The sequence below is a fragment of the Rana temporaria genome, chromosome 5, assembly GCF_905171775.1.
Source record: "Rana temporaria chromosome 5, aRanTem1.1, whole genome shotgun sequence".
In the NCBI taxonomy this organism is placed as follows: Eukaryota; Metazoa; Chordata; class Amphibia; order Anura; family Ranidae; genus Rana; species Rana temporaria.
The window spans coordinates 267,916,490-267,936,786 of NC_053493.1; the positions used below are offsets into that span (position 1 = coordinate 267,916,490).

General features: G+C 42.8%; 1 protein-coding gene across 3 annotated transcripts in view; it reads left to right on the plus strand.

Moving 5' to 3' along the window:
• Positions 1-20,297, plus strand: part of SLC66A2 (solute carrier family 66 member 2) — a 175,518-nt gene that overhangs the window by 54,758 nt on the left and 100,463 nt on the right. For 2 of the 3 annotated variants that reach the window (XM_040353845.1, XM_040353844.1), the window contains exon 4: positions 1,159-1,212. The exons of the other annotated variant lie outside the window; for it this stretch is intronic. In XM_040353845.1, the coding sequence (XP_040209779.1) occupies positions 1,159-1,212 (54 nt within the window). The remainder of the gene's footprint in view (positions 1-1,158; positions 1,213-20,297) is intronic. 3 annotated transcript variants of the gene reach the window in all.

Here is a 20,297-nt window from a genome sequence, read left to right on the forward strand (position 1 = left end):
TGAGATTGTGGATTTGGGGTTTTCATGAGCTGTAAGCCATAATCATCACAATTATGACAAATCACGGCTTGAACTATCTCATTAGTTTTACCTTTTTAAGTTGCATTGGTGAAATAAATGAACTTTTGCACGATATTTGAATTTTTTTGAGTTTCGCCTGTACGTACAGTTTGTGAACACACACATAGAAGACAAAATATTTAGGGTAACCTGCACTTATGTTATACAATATGTTATCCAGTGGACAAAGAGGGTTAAAAGCGCCTGTGTTGCCGAGTTTCCGAAGCGCTTTTCAGGCTCTTCAGCAGCACTGCCCATTCATTGCAATGGGCAGGGGTGGTTTTAAGAATGCCCCCAAACCGCTCTAAAGATGCTGCTTGCAGGACTTCCCCCCCCCCCCCCCCCCCCATCCTGGAAGAGCACCACCTCAGTGTGAAAGCACTGTGGCATAGGAGGCAGTTTTCAGGCGCCTTTTATGTCTGAAAAAAAACATCTGAAAAACGCCTTCAGTGTAAAAGGGGTCTAAAGTTTTTAGGTTGCCAACTGTATTTTGATTTAGTTTTTTCTGTTTTAATAGTGGCCCCCTTTTTATTTTCCTTCATAAATTTAATTTAACTTAAGCCATTATGATATATTTAATATTATCTTTGGAAAATCTGTAAACCTTTTGACACCATTGTACCATCAATGACCATAATGTTTGCTCATTGATTTAAAATGTATTTTGTTTAAATGTTGATTTTTTTTACTGTTATGCGACTACCACCTATATAATGTTTTTTTTTGGGCAAATGTTGCTGCTGTTAAATACATTTCTCACTTTTAAATTCTAAAAAGGTTTTGTGTTTTTGTTTAGTGCTGTATAAACTGCATTTGATGATGAATAAGTGTAATGAAATACAGTAACATGATTGCATTAACCCAGCGAGCCCTGAAGGTCATCTTCTGACTGTGGTAATTGCTGTAATAAATGCATTTCTGGGTGGGATGCTGTATAATGGATCAGCCGTTCGGCTGCAGGTGCGTAACTCTTAGCTTGTGACTTGGCGTTAGATGGAACTGGAACAGTTTGATGAAGTCACTAAAGCGATTTTTTTAAAACTCTGTATCAATGCTCTGTTTTCTTCTTTCTTTTCTTCTATTGTTTAATTTTTATAGCCTCAGATAGTAAGGATGAAGAATTCAAAACTCATCCCAAGAGGTGCTTTCTGGGTATGTACTGTTAACACCCACCTTGCATGAGGATAACCTTCCCACCTCATTTTAATAGTAACCACTTTCATTTAAAAAAATATATATATTTTTAACCTTCTTTTTTTATTTTTTCTTAACCTTAACCCCGTGTAACAATTCACTCCCAGATCTGATTTTAGTTTTAGTGGTGTGTTTTTTTTTTTGTTTTTTTTTTTGTATACCATTTTGTTCCCAAAATTTGTTTTTGAACAACTAAACAGTTACTATCTGAAATTATTATTTTGGTATACATTTGTCTGCGGCTGCCCTTTTTTCATTAATTTGTATGAGAGGAGAATTCTTCTAGCCCATGGCAGCCATTTAATCTGATTTTGTTGAACAAGTAACTGTTGCGTAAGTTCATCATGATTCCTGGTGCATTTAACTCTGTTTGAACTTTTTAAGATACATGCGAGTTCCTTTTTAGAAGAATTTTAGATCTCCTTCTGACCTGCTACTGACTACTTTCTAAGCTACTTTTCCATTGACTTGTGTTGAGTGATAAGTAGTTGTACTGCAAATATTCATTTACACAAGCCTTAAATGTGATAAAAAAGCAGTGTATGTCCATTTTTAAAACTTTTCTTCTTAGTTTTGGAAAGAATGGGAAAGGGTTAACAGGTTTTTACGCCCATCTGGGGCTTGGTTAGAGAGAATTCCCCTCACTTCCTGTCTGGTAAAATTTTGTCAGCAGAACAGGAAGTGAGGGGTAACTCCAACAAATGCACAAACAAAAATAAAAGGTGTTTCTTTAGAAAAATGGGGAAGGGCTAGAACCCCAGTCAGGTGTTGTTTTTTTTCTTCCACGTCTCCATTGCAACTGTTGTCAGCAGGACAGGAAGTGATGGTAAATCTCTTTACTGAGAATTATAGCTAAAATGGCTAAAGCCATACTGTTTGAAATAAAATGTTTGCACAATTAGGAAGTACTTGGTAGTCACCAATGTACCAATGCAATGGGGTGTTTGAAGTTAGAGGACCCAAATCAAGCCACTTGGTATACATTGTCTTTGATAAAGGGGTACATACCTCAGATAAAATAAAGAAACACTGTAATACACTCCAGTCCTCTCACGCCAAGGTCCGTTTTTGAATATAAACCGTTCACATCAGGGCTTTTTCTGTCCTGTTTCTTCATTCCTCCTGGACTTTGGAGTGTAATCACAGATTTGGGTAAAACCATAAGCTCTTGGAATAATTTATATGTGCATGTGGGATTTAATCTTTGCGTTATGTAATGGACAAAATTAAGTTAGCCAGCTTTTTAATTGGCATTGAAGTGGCATTAGACTGTGACTTGGTAATTGGGGAGTGAAGGACCATGTTGTTCCTGGTAATGGCTTCTATTTTCACACCCATGTTGCAGATCGTTTAATGACTCGGGTAAAAGGCTTTTTTTATTTTATTTTGTGCTTCATAGGAGTTTATGGCACTATGTTTCATGCTAATGACTTGGCATATTGGAGTTAGCAGATGGTAGAAGTCGTGTATATATTGATATACGCTCCGCTATAAGAACATGTGCCAGGATATTTAGTTTAGGAGAGTCTTCTTGAGATTTGTTTTTTTACTGAATATGTCATCCTTGATGTCTGAAGGCATCACACATCTCAAGCTAAGATCTCAGTTGCTTGCCTGTATGTGTGTGATATATATACCTGTCTGTGGATAACTGCAGACTGCAGGTATTTATATCTCTATATACCAGAGTTGCTGCTCCTGGACCTTGCAATGCTCTTATCTGCTCATCGCCATCTTTGCGTGACTGTAGCAACAGAAGGTAATCAATGTTGGGTAATGGATGTCTTGTACATGCGACAGCGCTGGCCTCAGAAAACCCACAGAAATCCATAAAAGCAGAAAGTCGTGCATGGAGTGACGATGATTGGTGTTTAGAAAATGTAGTTACTCAATTCAACTGCAGCTTTTGATATGATAACACAATTGAGAGGATCTCCTTAATATAATATAATATATAATCTAATTTCATTTTTATACAATTGTATTTTTTAAAGTTATTTAGTGTGTTTTACTTGAGGTCCCCCCCCCCCCCCCCCACAATTATACATTAAAGTGATTTGTGATGGTGTGTTGTTGGGTTGTGTTTTTTTTTTTTTTTTTTTTTTAATACCAAACATGTTATACTTCCCTCCTCTGTGCAAGGGTTTTGCACAGAGTGGCTCGACCCTTCTAATTCGGGTTCCCCCGCGGCGCTTTTGGCTCCTTTTTCTTCTTGAGTGCCCCCATGAAGAGCCGCTTTTAATCAGGGCACGCTTCTGAATCCTGCTACTGCATCCATTGACACAGACAGAAGAATTCGGCCCCGCCCCTGGCTCCTGTGTCACTGGGTTGATTGACATATTATTATTAATTTATCCAATGAGGACCCAAGACGGCGACTGGCGCTACTGTACTCGTCCCTGTCCCTTAAAGATCGGGTTCAGGTAAAAAAAGAGGGGGGGGGGTCAAAGGGGGGTGCTGTAGCACAAAAGGTTTTTCACCTTAATGCATAAAATGTATTAAGGTGAAAAACATTGAGGGTTTACAACCCCTTTAAGTCTACATACATCTTCTTGTATCAAGTTTTTTTGGTGGCAGATGTTCAGTTCATGTCTGAATGATTTATTGTCTTGAAATGGTAGCCTAAATTCATTCAAAGGAGAAGTATGGGTTTGGGTTAAAAACAAATTATATAATACTCACCTAGGTGAATGCAGCATCGTTCCGAAACTTTATCTGCCTCATGTCGGCTCTAAGATCGAGAACTGAATGATCTTACACTGCTTTAGGCTGCAGAGAGCTGGTGAATGTCGGTCATCTGTTCTCTGCTCGGCCCCTCCAGCGCTCACTGGAGTGCTGGGCTGTGGAGGGGGTCTGGAGTGGCTGGCTCAACCTCTCAGGGGCTCGGTGAGAGATCCAGACCATATGGTTGGGATCTTTTCAGAGCCTGGACCAGTTGTATTCCATCAGCCAACAGCGGGCTTTAACCCGCTGGCAGCTGAAAAAACATGTCACGGGAGTGCAGAGCAAACAGCACTCCTGTGATCCATAGCCAAAAAGCTTTGGTTATACTACTCTCTTTAAAGTGGACCTTCATCTGGACTGTCAAAATTACAGTAAAGACACCATTTTAGTCCCCGTTTTATTTATCTAGTTTTTTATTCTCTAATTGTCCCTGTTCACATTAGTAAGCTCAGACACTCAAGTTATTATTTTTTTTTTTTTGTTCTGTGGACTGTAACCACTTCAGCCCCATGTTTTTCCCGCTTAATGACCAAGCAATTTTTATATGATACGGCACTACATTGCTTTGCTTTAACTGACACGTGCGACGCTGTACCCAAAAAAAATTTCCCCACAAATAGAGCTTTAGTTTGCTGGTATTTAATCACCTCCTGCGTTTTTATTTTTTTGCGCTATAAACCAAAAAAGAACGACCCTTTTGGAAAAATAATTGTTTTACTTTCAGCTATAAAACATAAATACATTTAAAAAAAAAATTAAAATTTTAGGTCAATATATATTCTGCTACATATTTTTGGTTAAAAAATAAAAACAATAAGCGTATATTGATTGGTTTGCGCAAAAGTTATAGCGTCTACAAAATAGGGGATATATTTATGGCATTTTTTTTTTTACTTGTAATGGTGATTAGCGGGACTGCGACACTGCGGTGGACAGATCAAACACCTAGCTGACACTTTTTTTTTTTTGGGGAACTAGTGACATTATTACAGTGATCAGTGCTAAAAATATGCATTGGCGCTATAAATGATTGTCCCTGACGTTAACCCCTTTCCCTGCCAATGTCAAAGGGTTTGTTCTTTCAGTGTGTTTCTAGCTGTGTGGGGGGATGGGCTCACTGCATGAACATTAAAAAAATGTAAGATGGCGCTAAGATATTCAGAGTTATAAGCTAAAACCAAACTAAATGGACAATGAATGAATAAACAAATAAATCAATCGATAGTCAAATTAATAGTCCAAAAATAGGTCCAATAGTACAATGAATGGTGGTCTGGCACTAGCGGCAGCTACCAATAGAGCAGAAGCAGGCTCTGAAATGGATAATGAGAAAAAAGAAAAAGGTGCGCCAGACTAAGTGCAGTACTAATGAAAGTCTCCTCGGCCAATTTTGTTGAGCATGGCATAGACATGCCTGTATCACATCAGTACACCTGTATTGAATTATGAGATGCTCTACTCCCTGCAGATGGTTGGTAAGAAATTATGGGTCCTGGGCGGTGTGGTGAATGCCGTTTTTTTTTTTTTTTATGCTTTTTTATCTTTTATATTTTATAAAAGGCAGTTTTAAACAAAAATTTACCAGAAGTACACTTTGATAATGGGGGAAAATAAAATTTACCCCAGTTTAAATAAATGTTGATAGTGGTTAACATAATTTGGCTCTTCTAAAAAAAAAAAAAAAGTAATTTTAAACATTTTGTTTTTGCATTCAGCTTTAGTTATCTGTCTTCTAAAATTAGGTGATTTTTCCACTAGAGGGCAGTATTCGTACAGCTTAACATTTTTATCTACTTTGTGCTCATTTTTATAGTTCTTACGTTCAGTGTGTTTTCTGGGCACAGTGACTAAAAGTAAAGATATCTACCGGTATACTCGAAGACAAAACAATTTTTTTATTCTGCTATAAAATGAGACCATCATCCATGCAATATTTTTTTTTTTTTAAATCAATGTGAGGTTTACAGGCATCATTTTATTATAGCGTTTAGAGTCTTAAATGGCTGACATACTATTTAATCCATGCTTTTGCCGATGCCTTCAGTAAAGTATTTTTTTTTAAACAGGCACTTTCACTTTGAGATTCTGCTCGACCCTTTAGGCATATCTCTGTGGTGTCCTAGGACTAGCCTGCTTCAGAGTCTGTATGTAAAACAGCACAGCTCTGTTCTTCTCTTTGCTTTTGCGTTTGCTAAGAAAAATGCCCCGTCGGCTTTTTTTGCTTTGCACAGCAGGATTCAAACCTCTGACAAGATTCACTGGAAAAGCAGCATGAACATAGCTAGATATTTGAAGAGTGCTGTACTTTAAAGTCCGTACAAATACATGTTCCCAGGGATCCTTGCATCATTTAAATGCCTTGGGGGCAAAAAAAACTGAGCGCAAACTTCTTACAATAATTGTCTTCATAGCATTTTAGAAAATACGCAAGGGGCTCAGCATAACGCTGGAATTGCGTTTTTGTTATTAAGCAGGAAACATTATCAAGGAGTGGATAACGATGTAACCTATGAAATTAAACTGTTAGTTATCAAAGTTTCGATCATTAGTACGGGGCCTGGGGCTCTCAGTGGGACCTTGGTCTTTGTTCGACCTGCTCCCAGCACAAAAGTAGATACGCATATTTGCGGCCCCATGGAAGAAAGCCCCGTTCAGTGGGGTCGCATATATGTGTAACGCCACCGTCAAGGGGTTACATTTTCAAAAAATATACAGAGTGATCAAAAGTGTAGAAAAATCTTTCCAATAATCCAGGCACAAAGCACCAGTGTCAGTGGTAACGATCATTGGTACATAGAATAGAGAAGCAAGTGTTAGGCAAGATAATAGCTGTATGCAAGAACAAGAAGTCGGCTTCATAAAGATGATGGGATACAGCCACCTGGAAAATAGTAGAAGAACCTTATGAAAGAATGCATAATAGGAAATATCAACCAAGCAATCAACAAATCTAACAGTACTTCCCATACTCAACAAATACAGTAAAACCTTGGTTTGAGAGCGTTTTGCAAGACGAGCAAAATGTTTTAATACATTTTGCCTTGATATACAAGCGATGTCTTGATATAAGAGTAGCATCATGTCACAACAGATTATAAAAGAGAAGAGAGGGACCTCTAAGTGTAGCAATTGGTTTACATTTAGCAACTTATTGCTACACTTATGCCCTGTACACACGATCGGTTTGTCAGATAAAAACTGGATTTTTTCATCAGATATCTGATGAAGCTGACTTTCATCAGTCTTGCCTACACACCATCGGTTAAAAATCCGATCGTGTCCAACACGGTGACGTAAAACACAACGACGTGCTGAGAAAAATGAAGTTCAATGCTTCCGAGCATGCGTCGACTTGATTCTGAGCATGTGTGGATTTTTGACCGATGGATTTCCCCGCAGACGATCGTTTTTTTTTTTCTATCGTTTTTTTAACCATAAGAAAAATTTAAAACGTGTTCTATTTTTTTTTTTCACCGATGGGGGAAAAAAAAAAAACTATGGGGCTCACACACGATCGGTTCATCCGATAAAAAACGTCCAACGGTCCGTTTTCATCGACGAACCGATCGTGTGTACAGGGCATTAGAGGTGCCTCTCTCCTCTTTTATATCCTGTAAAAAAATGCTTTGATATACAAGTGCTTTGAATTTCAAGCATGTTTCTGGAACTAGTTATGCTCGCAAGCTCACAAACCAAGGTTTTACTGTACAACATTGACTATTTTACAGTTCTGTATTTCCATTGAATGACTATACTCCTGATTAGGATGTTCATGCATCTGTTGATAAAGCGATAAAGTAGAAGAAGGTAGAAGAAAAATATGAAAAAGGAGGTATAGTACAGGAGAAAGAGAGAGTCAAGGTGGGCAGGGCAGTGAAGATGAGGAGAGCACCAGATCCGAAGATGGTAAGGGCCGAAGGATCCCAAGAGAGGTCAGAGGATGTCTCCAACCTGCATACTTTTTGTATTTGCACTAACATCCAAATTTGCAGGACAAGTTTTCATAGTACCCCTTTCTTCAAGGTCCAAGCGGCAGGGCTTTTTTTCTCAGACAATAGGTGCAGGAACTCCCCTTTTCCGAGTCACTTGTTTTCTCTGCCCCTACCCACCTCTGAGCAACGTCCCTTGGTTCCATCCCCTACCCACCTCCCAGTACCGCCCCTTTTAGACAATACAGAACCAAGTATCATTTTGTTGTGCTAAGTAATTTGTATGGAATTTGGTTTCCCCTTCAGCCAGCAACAATAGATCCTCCTAACAATGTACAACCCACAACAAAATCCCCCCCCCAGCAACAATAGACTCCCGGCAGCATCAAAAGATCTCCGCACAGCCAGCATTAATAGACTCTCTGGCAGCCATCAACCATAGACCCCTCCCCAAGAGTAGATCTCCTTCAGCAACAACTGACCCCCCCAGCAACATAAGACCCTCCTCAGCAACACTAGACCCCCCTGCAAAAATAGATCCCCCTCCAGCTAGAATAGATCCGCCAGCAGTGAGCATCAATACTCTGCAGCACACCCCAGCACCCCTTGACATTACATACAGTCAGTCCAGGAGGTGCCGGAACTGCGTTCCCCTGCGTTCCCACTGAAAAAAAGCCCTGCCAAGCGGTACTAATACACAAACTGTAAAATAAGGCTCTATCCCGTTTCGCCAACGTAAGGCTTGTGTCACACTAGCCCAACTTCAAAGTTGCGTGACTTTCAGTGCAACTTTGGAGTCCGACTTTGATATGACTCGATGAAACTTTTTACACTCTGTGGCATTGAAGTGGTACCAAAGTCGGAACAAAGTAGTGCAGGAACCTTTTCTAAAGTCGCACAGACCTTTGTGTAGTATCCGTTAAGATGGCTCTTCTAGGGAAACCTTGAATTTCACACGTCATCTGCTCGGTCTCACAAGGATCCTGCGTCACATCAGTGTGCCTAAGATCCTTGGTTGCATTTTTGCTTTGGATGAGGTGCATAACATTACCGGAGGTACAGATGTAGAAGGTTCTTTTTTGCGTGATGGGTTTTGATGGATTGATTTGGCAGCACAGTTCACAGCGTTTTTGTTGCAAGGCTTGATTCCTTTATTTGTGACTTCAAAATCAGAATGACGTGTCCTGATTATTTTTTTATATCAGAGGGTGGTTGCCTTATAGCCAGCATTGGAGGTTGTTGGAATTTTTTCTTTCATCCTGTGTTGGTGATGGATTGTAGCTCTTTGATTATCATTCTTATAACTTCTAGTTCTGGATTGTATGTAGTTACTAAAGGTTTTTTTCTTTGTATTGCAACCAAGGAGGTTGGTGAATCAGGTGGGTGGTCATAATAATATGCCTGATCAGTGCTTATGTAAAAATATATATATTTTTTTCCCCGCTATGTGATCTTTTCTGCATGGTTGTAGCTCTGTTCTTACCCACTAGATGGTGCTCCAGAATTCTTTATCTTCTCCAGATGTCTGGACTGTGACAGAGCCATTCATCAAATGTAACTGGGAGGGGTTGACCCGATTTATAACTTCTGCCTTACACAGAGCTTCGCTCGCTGGAACTAACCCATAGTTTTAGAAACTGGCTGAATTCCTGGAGTTCAACTAGAAGAGCCTCATGCACACTGGACGTTTTTGGATGTTTTTACAGTTGCTGTTTTTGGCTTCAGATGTTTTTTTTGTTTTGTTTTTTATCAGTCAATATATTCTCCAGCATGTTATCCTATGTGTCCTTGCACACATAGTCTGTTATCAACTGTTTTGGCAGGGAAGTTTTTTGGCTGTAAAAAACAAAACGAGTGGGTTCTGAGAGGAGTAAAAACACTCTAACGTCAAACACTCTAACGCGTGCCACACCAGCGTTTAACTGCAAAGCTACTGGCGTTTTTATAACATTATTTATATTGTCCAGTGTGCATGAGGCCTAAGGCAAATGTCCTGTCATAAAGGATTTCCCCTCACTTCCTGTCCAGACAGAACAGGATGTAAGGGGAAATCGACACTTGTTGGAAAAGCGACAAGTGACATGATCACTGGAACAATATACAGTGTGTGTGTATGTGTATGTATATGTTTATGTATGTATGTATGTGTGTGTGTGTGTATATATGTATGTGTGTGTATGTATGTGTGTATGTATGTGTGTATGTATGTATATATATATATATATATATATATATATATATATATATATATAATTAGGGCTGTCAAATTTAATCGGTGCATCGCGATTCGGTTGTCCCCGATGCGATTACGATGCATGCGACCGTGTTAATCGATGTTTGGCCCCGCCCCGTCCCCGGAGAGGTCCGTCGTTCAGACGTTGCCTTGTGTGTGTATATTGGCACGCTCATGTAACTGCCCAGCTCGCCTCTCTCATTTTACGTCACACGTCCCTCCTGGCGTCAGCCCCCGCCCTCCTGGCTGTCACAGCTGTCTCTCAGTGGCTTGCCCTGGCGGATGGGCGTGTCGGGGTGGGGTTTGGCATGGTGCTGACTGGGAAGCTGGCTGTGTCAGGGATTAGGGAGAGGGGAGCTTGGACATGTACAGCGCCACATAGCGGCTTCGGTTAGCTTTTTCCTGTCCGGCTGTGTGTGTATAGTGAACACTGCCCGTGTGCCCGCTCCATCCTCTCATAGTTCTCACAGTACCAGGGACATGAAGGTGACGGTGGACTTTGAGGAGTGTCTGAAAGACTCGCCTTGGTTCAGGTAAAGTCAGGGCTGGTCCTGTAATGTGGGGGGGTTTCTGAAACTGACTGAAAGTAGTCCGGCGGTGCCATGGAAGGCTCGGGGCACTCCAGGGTTGCCGGACACGGTGCTGAAGGGGGCAGCTTTGTATGTGTATGAGGGGGTCAGGGCTCCTCACACTGGGCGGCTGGGAGCAGGAAGTGTGACACTAGGGAAGTACTGATCTGTGGAGGACAGCATACGGTACACAAGGCTGACATCTACTGACCTGTCCTATACATGGATCCCACCCATTAATCACATACTGGGGGGGCATCATCATCTACTGACCTGTCCAACACATGGGTCTCCTCCACCAATCACACATACTGGGGGGCATCAGATCCATGACGAACACATGCTGTCTGTGCTGCCTGTGTGATTTTCATATTGCTGGTGAAGATGCAGTGAGATGTTGCTTTACACTTGCATTTGGGGGGGGGGGGGCAGTAAACATGTGCCCCCCAACCACTTCCCTTTAACCACTTCCTATCCAGCGACATACTGGTACATTGCTGGATTGTAAGGGTGATATCTTGATCATCGCTACAGCGATGATCAAATCCACTCCTGTACTATGCCCACAGTCTCTGATCATCTCCTGTACTATGCCCACAGTCTCTGATCATCTCCTGTACTATGCCCACAGTCTCTGATCATCTCTTGTACTATGCCCACAGTCTCTGGTCATCTCTTGTACTATGCCCAGTCGCCCACAGTCTCTGATCATCTCTTGTACTATGCCCACAGTCTCTGATCATCTCCTGTACTATGCCCACAGTCTCTGATCATCTCCTGTACTATGCCCAGTCGCCCACAGTCTCTGATCATCTCCTGTACTATGCCCACAGTCTCTGATCATCTCCTGTCCCACGTCTGCAGTCTCTGATCATCTCCTTTAGTATTTTGGGGGGAGAGCCATGCGCACTTGCGCTGCTATCGTGATGCATCGCGGAATCGAATCGTGGACTTGATAATCGTAATCGAATCGTGAGACCGGTGAAGATGCGCAGCCCTAATATATATATATATATATATATATATATATATATATATATATATATATATATATACAGTACAGACCAAAAGTTTGGACACACCATCTCATTCAAAGAGTTTTTTCTTTATTTTCATGACTATGAGTGAGTGTACGGCTTGTTTAACCACTTGAGACCTGCGCTGTAGACGAAAGACATCCACAGCGCGGCTCTCAAGTGCTGGGTGGACGTCCTTTTATTTGCATTCCCCGCACGGCTGGGGGCGCGCAGCAGGGAAAATCTGTGCCCGGCGCATCACTGAGAAGCCGAATGCCAACCAGTGCCATCTGGCAGTGCTAACTATTGCCATCCAGTGCCACCTGCCAGTGCCCATTAGTGCCACCTGCCAACCAGTGCCACCTGCCAGTACCAACTAGTGCCACCTGCCAGTGCCAATTAGTGCCACCTGCCAATCAATGCCAACCAGTAACACTTGCCAGTGCCACCTGCTAGTGCCTTCTTCCAGTGCCAGTTAGTGCCATCATGTGCAACCTGCCAGTGCCAATTAGTGTCACCTTCCAATCAGTGCCACTTGTCCGTGTCACCTGTAAGTGCCACGAGCCAGTGCCAACCAGTGGCACTTGCCAGTGCCACCTGCCAAAAAAAAAATCAGCCTAAAATATCGGCTGCAAAAATCGGCATCATATATCGGCCATCGGCCGCCCCGATTTCTAAATATCGGCTTCGGCCACAGAAAAACCCATATCGGTTGACCTCTACTCATACGTCTATTTCCCAAAGACAACCGCTAGATATGATGCTGAGCACGTGCACTCACCTGCTTTGGTCGACCATGGCGAGGCGTGTTCTGAGTGGAACCTGTCCTGTTATACCGCTGTATAGTCTTGGCCACCATGCTGCAGCTCCGTTTCCGAGTCTTGGCGATCTTCTTATAGCCTAGGCCATCTTTATATAGAGCAACAATTGTTTTTTTTCAGATCCTCAGAGTTCTTTGCCATGAGGTGCCATGTTGAACTTCCAGTGACCAGTATGAGAGACAGTGAGAGCGATAACACCAAATTTAACACACATGCTACCCAGTCACACCTGAGACCTTGTAACACTAATAAGTCACATGACACCGGGGAGGGAAAATGGCTTATAAGTCCAATTTGGACATTTTCACTTAGGGGTGTACTCACTTTTGTTGCCAGCAGTTTAGACATTAATGGCTGTGTGAGGTTTTTTTTGAGGGGACAGCACATTTACACTGTTATACAAGCTGTACACTCACTACTTTATAGCAAAGTGTAATTTCTTCAGTATTGCCACATGAATAGATATAATAAAATATTTACGAAAATGTGAGCAGTGTACTCACTTTTTTTGTGAGATGCTGTATATTTGGCTACAGACCATATAATATAAATATTATAAAGCAGGGGCGGAGCTGCGGTGGCTCAACGCGATTGGCACTGCGCTGACAAGCCATTCACCTCTGCAGCTAGGCGTTCGGATCCCGGTCTCGGCTACATGTGAATTGAGTTTGGTGGTCTCAGCCCGGCTCCCGGTGGGTGTGCTATGCGAGGTAAGCCTGCGCTTAGTACGCCCACCCCCCTCCCACAAAAACCACCACACTTACACGCACTCGAAATTGGGTTAACATCACGCACTTTGACCACGCGGTCTCTAAAAAGAGAGGCGAAGGACTAACGGGGCTGGTTGAGCGGGCTAATCCTCTCACTCCCTTATAGGGAGTCCCTCTGCCCCGTTGGGCTTCAAAGCGGAGCAGGTAGGGCGGGCTGTGTGGGAGGACCCCCTCACACACCTGCCATTGCCACCCGGGGCATGGAGAAAGGTGGCAGATGGCCTCTGGGGGAGGCCTGCCTACTCCCAACTCCTGCATTCCGGCTCCTCTCTCGAGTACACGCACAAAATACACTTTAAAAAAAAATAAAAAAAACAAAAGAAGAAAATAAAAAAAAATAAAGCAGGGGTCGGCATCCCCCAGCACACGTGGCAGATATGGCATGCAGCCGCATTTACAAAGACACGCAAGGGAAGCCTGGGGCACCCATCGACCAAGTCAGCCGGCTACACAGGAGGTAGCATGGCTAGTTGTTCCCGACCTCATTTCCTGCCCACATCGCTCTACTTGCCTACACTGAAGCGGTGTTGTGGCTGGATCCCCACCCCATCCACCATGGATGCTGTGCCCGGATCGATGAGCTCCTCCACCCATCCTCGGACTGCACTCGACCTCTTCACAGGTAGAAAAGCTGCTCCTTCCTACACTTCACACAGGCGACATCAGAATCTTTTACAAATAAAACCTAGATCTGTACAGAGTGTGTAGCTAGCTGTTGCAGTTCTCAGGTCGGAAAAGCAGCACAGCTGCACCAGCCAGTAAAAATCTGTGCATTGTGAGAAATGTCTTTATTTTATTCTGGGCTCATTTCCCTCCTGCTTCATTTTCCCTCCCTCAGAGAATACATCTCTCCCAGCTACAACCCTGCAGTAAATCTGGCGATCCTTGCACCGATCCTCCTGCCGTTTTCCCATTCACTACATCCTCTCTTGTTTTTAATTTTGCTTTCTGCTCACCTCACATAAATCATTGCACCCTTTGACCTCGGTTCTGGGCATTCCACACAGCCATCTGTGCTGACACCCTTTCTCTCGCAGCCTATTTTTATCAACTGTTCTGTCAGTCATACACCTACTACATTCTACTGCAGCCCTTCACTCTGCTCTTCATTGACTCGTACTATGAGGGCTCGTTCACACTAGTGGTGTGACGGGCGTTTTTTTCTCACTGCTAGGGCACATAGAATACAATTGTTTTCTATATGCCCTGTTTACATTGCAATGCAGTTAGCTGCAATAAAATGCAGCCATGCTACATTTTTATCAGTGCACTGGATGGCACTGCATATCATTGTACATCACTGTGTGAACTACTACCCCCACCCTCCTAACCTTTTCACTCCTCCTACCTGACTCCGCATTTATTTATTTTTCTCAAATTCAAAAGTTATAACTGGCATTACACAGGTCAGCTGCGCTTAAATGGGTCACTCTTATCAGGCGATACTGACCACTGATCACAAGTGGTGGGACCCGCTCCCAGCACAAAGGTAGATGGATACGCATATATGCGGCCCCACGGAAGAAAGCCCTGTGCCGCATATATGTGCAACGTCAAGGGGTTTCTTAAGAGTCCACCAAGACTCCAGTGATTTGTGTGGTGTGGTTTTAAACCACCTTGGACCTTTCCACATTTTGTAATGTTGCCACTCTGTGTTAAAGGGGATTTTTTCAAATTTGATGTCCCTAATCTTCACAAACAGAAAAGTCCATGTGAAGGGGGAAAGAAATATTGTAGTTTCTTAATTTAGCTACTAATAAAATCTAAATGGCCTTTTGCATAGGTTTTCATCCCTCGTTGTGTTTTGGTGTAACAAATTGCTCCAAGAAGACACCTAAAATGGTTGTAAAGGCTCCAGGTTTTTTACCTTTTGTGGATTCTGTGCACAAAGGTAAAAAAATCTTCTGTGTGCAGTAGTGCCCCCAGCGGCAGAAGGGTTGGGCCAGAAGCACCACCGGGGGACCTGAGAAGAGGGGGATAGGGGACTGCTCTGTGCAAAACCAACTGCACTGAGCAGGTAAGTATATAAAATGTTTGTTATTAAAAATAAAAAATAAATAAATAATTGTTGCCTTTTAATATCATGTTGATCACTTGAATGGCATCCACGTGTGCAATAATGTCTCACATGATCTCAGAAAAAATATACCTGTTTCTGACAGAAACAATAATGAAGACCAGTTGGCTATCAAAACCTGTCTGGAATTAAGAACTGGGGAAGCACCAATATGGGTTGTGGTTTCATAATAATAATAATAATAATAAAAAAAAAGAAATCCCAGACTTTTGAACTACAGTATATCACTGTTAAATCCATTCATAAAGTCCTAATGCTGCCATAAAGACTATTCACCATGACTCAGTAATTAGATGGACATTGCAATGATTGCATTAGTCATTGGTAAATATGTAGGAGCTGCAAAGATTCACAGTTGACATGGGAGAAACTATCCGTGGAATAATTACAGCCTAGATATTCCATAGAGTCTAGCTTTATGGGAGAGTGATTAGAAGGAAGGCGTTGCTGGGGAAAAAATCCATTTGTAATTTTCCAGAAAACATGGGAGTCATATTAAAGAAGAACTCTTGCTTCAAACAATTTTCAGTGTTCGATCACCGGGGGGTACATGTAATTTGTCCCATCTTCCTGGATGCTTTGTCAGCCTAGCTAGGTTGGACAGGGTGGCCCCTCTCCCCACGTGGCTGTCCGTCAACATAACGAACAAGGAGACGGCTGCTCGATAACCAGCTCTTGTCTATTCTCCAAGCATGTGCCTGGGAAAAGTGGTCACAGATTAATTCAGGGGTGTGACTGCCTCCTATTCCTTGTCATAGCTCTTGCCATAGCTTGTCTCGGGTATCAGGAAGCTGTCTCCTTGTTTGCTACATTGTTGGATGGCCACGTAGAGAGGGAGGGAGGGGTCCCTGTCTGACATCATAGCTACTACATGCACTTTGGCCCCTGGATGACAGACGACTGAAAAAATGGTACAAGTTCTTCTGTAAATTATGTGGATAAAGGTTCCTTGGAATGGCGAGACCCAAAATGTACTTTTGTGCAAAGAATCTTAGTCGATTTAAATGGCAAAATGGATATTGATACAAAATTATTTGCTGAGGATGCTAGAAAATTCTAACTTGGCTAATGGAGGAATAGAAGACCACTGCATTCCAGTAAGATCACAAGAGTCCACATGTATTGGTGGGGACTGTTATTGTGATGCTTTTTTTTTTTTTTACAATAAATGTGGGCTCTAGTGATCTTACTAGAGAATTTTATTAGACTTTAGCCCTGGTTCACACTGGGTACGATTTGGAACGATTTGAGATGCGATTTGACATGTCAAATCGCATCTCAAATCGGCGGCAATTGTCGGCAATGGCACTGTCCTAATCAGTGCGACGTCGCATCTGCGATTTAAAAAAGTAGTTCCTGTACTACTTTTTGCGATTTCGGGCCGCGATTTACATTAAATTGCGTCCAAAATCGCGGCAAAATCGCAGCCGTAAAATCGCGCATTTTACAGCGATTTTGAATTCGCAGCAGTGTGAACCTAGGCTAAATGGCAATGCCCCCACTTAGTAATTATAGGTTGCAACTAGAGGTCGACCGATATATCGGTCGGCCGATATATCGGCCGATATTTGGCCGTTTTTAAGATATCGGCATCGGCCGATTATTGTGAAAATTCGGCCGATTTTCGGGTGCTAAACTCTGCTGACCAGTGCCCCGCTCCACCTACAGCTACAGCAGCACGAGAAATCATTCACCCGCGCCGCTGATAGCCTGCGCCGGCCCCTATAGGAGAAGAGAAACAAGTTTCAGTAGAGCCGCCCAGCCCCGCCCCCCGACTTTGGCGGGCTATAGCAGAGGAAGAAAGCATCAGCAAGCATGTCACTAGCCCGAGCCGCTGCTGCCTGTGACTAGTAACTCCCCCCTCCTCAGCAGGTGATCGTGGCCAGCACTACCTTCTCTTCCTTCCTGCATGGATGGAGGGTAAGTGAAAAAAGTAATGTGTTAGAAGAACACAGTGGACGAGTTTCTGCTAAGAGAACTGGTACAAACGGCTTCTGTCTGCAACATTCTTCTTTGAGGCATCCAAAAACCTCCCCCCCTCTGCTTATCTCCAGAAAAATAAGGGGAGATGTTTAGTTGAGAAGAGGAGAATTTAGGAAAAGCTGATTTTAGCACAGTGAAGGCAGAGTACTCATAATGTAATGGGCTCACTGGAAGGATCAACAGATATTTTTTCTGTCCTTGTAGATTTTTTTACATTGAAAAAACATAATGAAATGTGCGTGTATTGCAGAAATGTACAACATATATGGGTTCTTCTTTGCCCAGACATCGCTTTAGTGCAATACCTTGGTGCCTGCCACACTTTTACCTGAAATTGTCTTTATACTGAATTGCCAAATGTGCCCCCTGTAGACTTTAATCTGCTTTGATGGGACACCTGGCTAAGACTGACAAGCTGCCATTGAGTTGCATTGTGAAAATGGATGAGGATGACTCTGGGTGGATATGAGCCTCTTCACAATGTAACTCATCCTCATCCATTTTCACAATGCAACTCAATCATCTTCATCCCCCGCCACAATGTATCCCCCCACCCATGGCCAGCTCTATCCATCCATCCCCCCTCCACAACGCAATCCCCCACCCACGGCCAGCACCATCCATCCATCCCACACTCAGCTCCATCCATCCCCCTCCACAACGCATCCCTCACCCATGGCCAGCTCCATCCATCCCCCTCCACAACGCACCCCCCACCCATGGCCAGCTCCATCCATCCCCCCTCCAACACACCCCCCACCCACGCCCAGCACCATCCATCCCCCCCTCCACAACGCACCCCCCACCCATGGCCAGCTCCATCCATCCCCCTCCACAACGCACCCCCCACCCATGGCCAGCTCCATCCATCCCCCCTCCAACACACCCCCCACCCACGCCCAGCACCATCCATCCCCCCCTCCACAACGCACCCCCCACCCATGGCCAGCTCCATCCATCCCCCTCCACAACGCCCCCCCCACCCATGGCCAGCTCCATCCATCCCCCCTCCAACACACCCCCCACCCACGCCCAGCACCATCCATCCCCCCCTCCACAACGCACCCCCCACCCATGGCCAGCTCCATCCATCCCCCCTCCAACACATCCCCCACCCACGCCCAGCACCATCCATCCCCCCCTCCACAATGCATCCCAATCCAAAAATCGGCCCAAAATATCGGCCGCAAAAATCGGCATCACATATCGGCCATCGGCCGCCCCGATTTCTAAATATCGGCATCGGCCAGAGAAAAATCCATATCGGTCTACCTCTAGTTGCAACACTACAAATCACCAGAAACTACAATGGAGGGGGGGAACATCTTTTTTGCTATATAGATATTAGTATAAAAATATTTTGCTGAGGATGCTAAAAAATGGTAACTGAGACTTATGGAGTCCACATGTATTGGTGGGGACTGTCATTGTGATGCTTGTGGTGGTTTTTACAATAAATGTAGAGTAGGGCTGCAACTAACGATTATTTTCATAATCGATTAGTTGGCCGATTTATTGTTTCGATTAATCGGATAATAGTCTTAAAAAAAAAAAAAAATCTTAATTGTTTACATTTTTTTTGGGCCAATTTGTTTTGGGCAGATTACAAAACACAAATTGCCGCAAAAACACATTACATGCTTTTCTGCAGCTTCTCCATTGAAGTATATTGAACCAAAAAAAAACAAAATAGCACCGTTTCGCGTTAAAAAGTCCTTGCCCTTTCCAAATACGCAGCAGCTAAAAATAAATCATGGATGTGAACGTGTCCCATGGGAAAACATGTAAATGAACTGTAGTGTGTTTCTGCAAAAAGCACCAAAAAACAGAGGTTTGACCCAGGCCTGAGGTGTTTAGTAACATAATGGGGTTAAAAAAAAACAGGCCTGAGGTGTTTAGTAACATAATGGGGTTAAAAAAAACAGGCCTGAGGTGTTTAGTAACATAATGGGGTTAAAAAAAAAAAGAAAATAAGTACAAAAAGAGCAAATAATCGCTACTGTAAGGGGTTCATTTTTTACTGTGGGACAGTGAAAGTAATATTTACAGTAGCGATTTGCTTTTTGGTACTATAAAAGGGCTAATTTTAGTTGTTTTAACCCCTTTATGTTACTGGCCGATTAATCGATTATGAAAATTGTAATCGATTAATTTCATAATCGATTAGTTGTTTTGGCCCTAATGTGGAGTATTGTGATCCTACTGGAGTGCGCTGGTCTTCTATTCCTGCACAGAGTATATGAGCACAGATGGCTCAGTTTACCTCAAGCGTCCGGAGTTTTAATGGCAGCAGAGAGGAATCTACTAATGTCCTCAAAACTGGGACTAATGGCTAGCAATCTAACGGAGGCATTAGAATGCTAGTATAGATTTGTAGAGCTGATAATTCTTAATGATCCAGAATTAAGGTGGCTGAAAGGAAATGAGGCTCTTTTGAAGGCCATTGTAAGGTAGAAAGGGAAAATGCTGCTAGATCCCAGATGATAAACCGGCAAGGAGTACTTTCATTAGGTTAAAAGCTTGTTAGAATATGTAATGAAGAGCGTCTTTATATGTGGCAAATATGAAAAGTTTAAGCTGGTAATTTTAGAGTCTCTTTCGGCACAAAACAAGTTAATTTTCCAATTGTTTAAAACCACTGAATGCATGGCTAATTTGTAAAACATGGCATGCACTTTCATTTCTATTGCTTGGCAAAAGCTATGAGGCTGCATTAATTTTTTTTTTGTTTCGTTTTTTTAGAATTTTATCTCCATACCCCTAGTATTTGTGAGCACCCTGCTGAAATATTGAACTTCTTTCACACTATAGGAGTCTTAAAGTGGCAGTATGTAGTAACAAATATTTTTTCAAATGAGCGCTCTAGGAAGAGATTTTCAGTGTGTGTGTGTGTGTGTGTGTGTGTATATATATATATATAT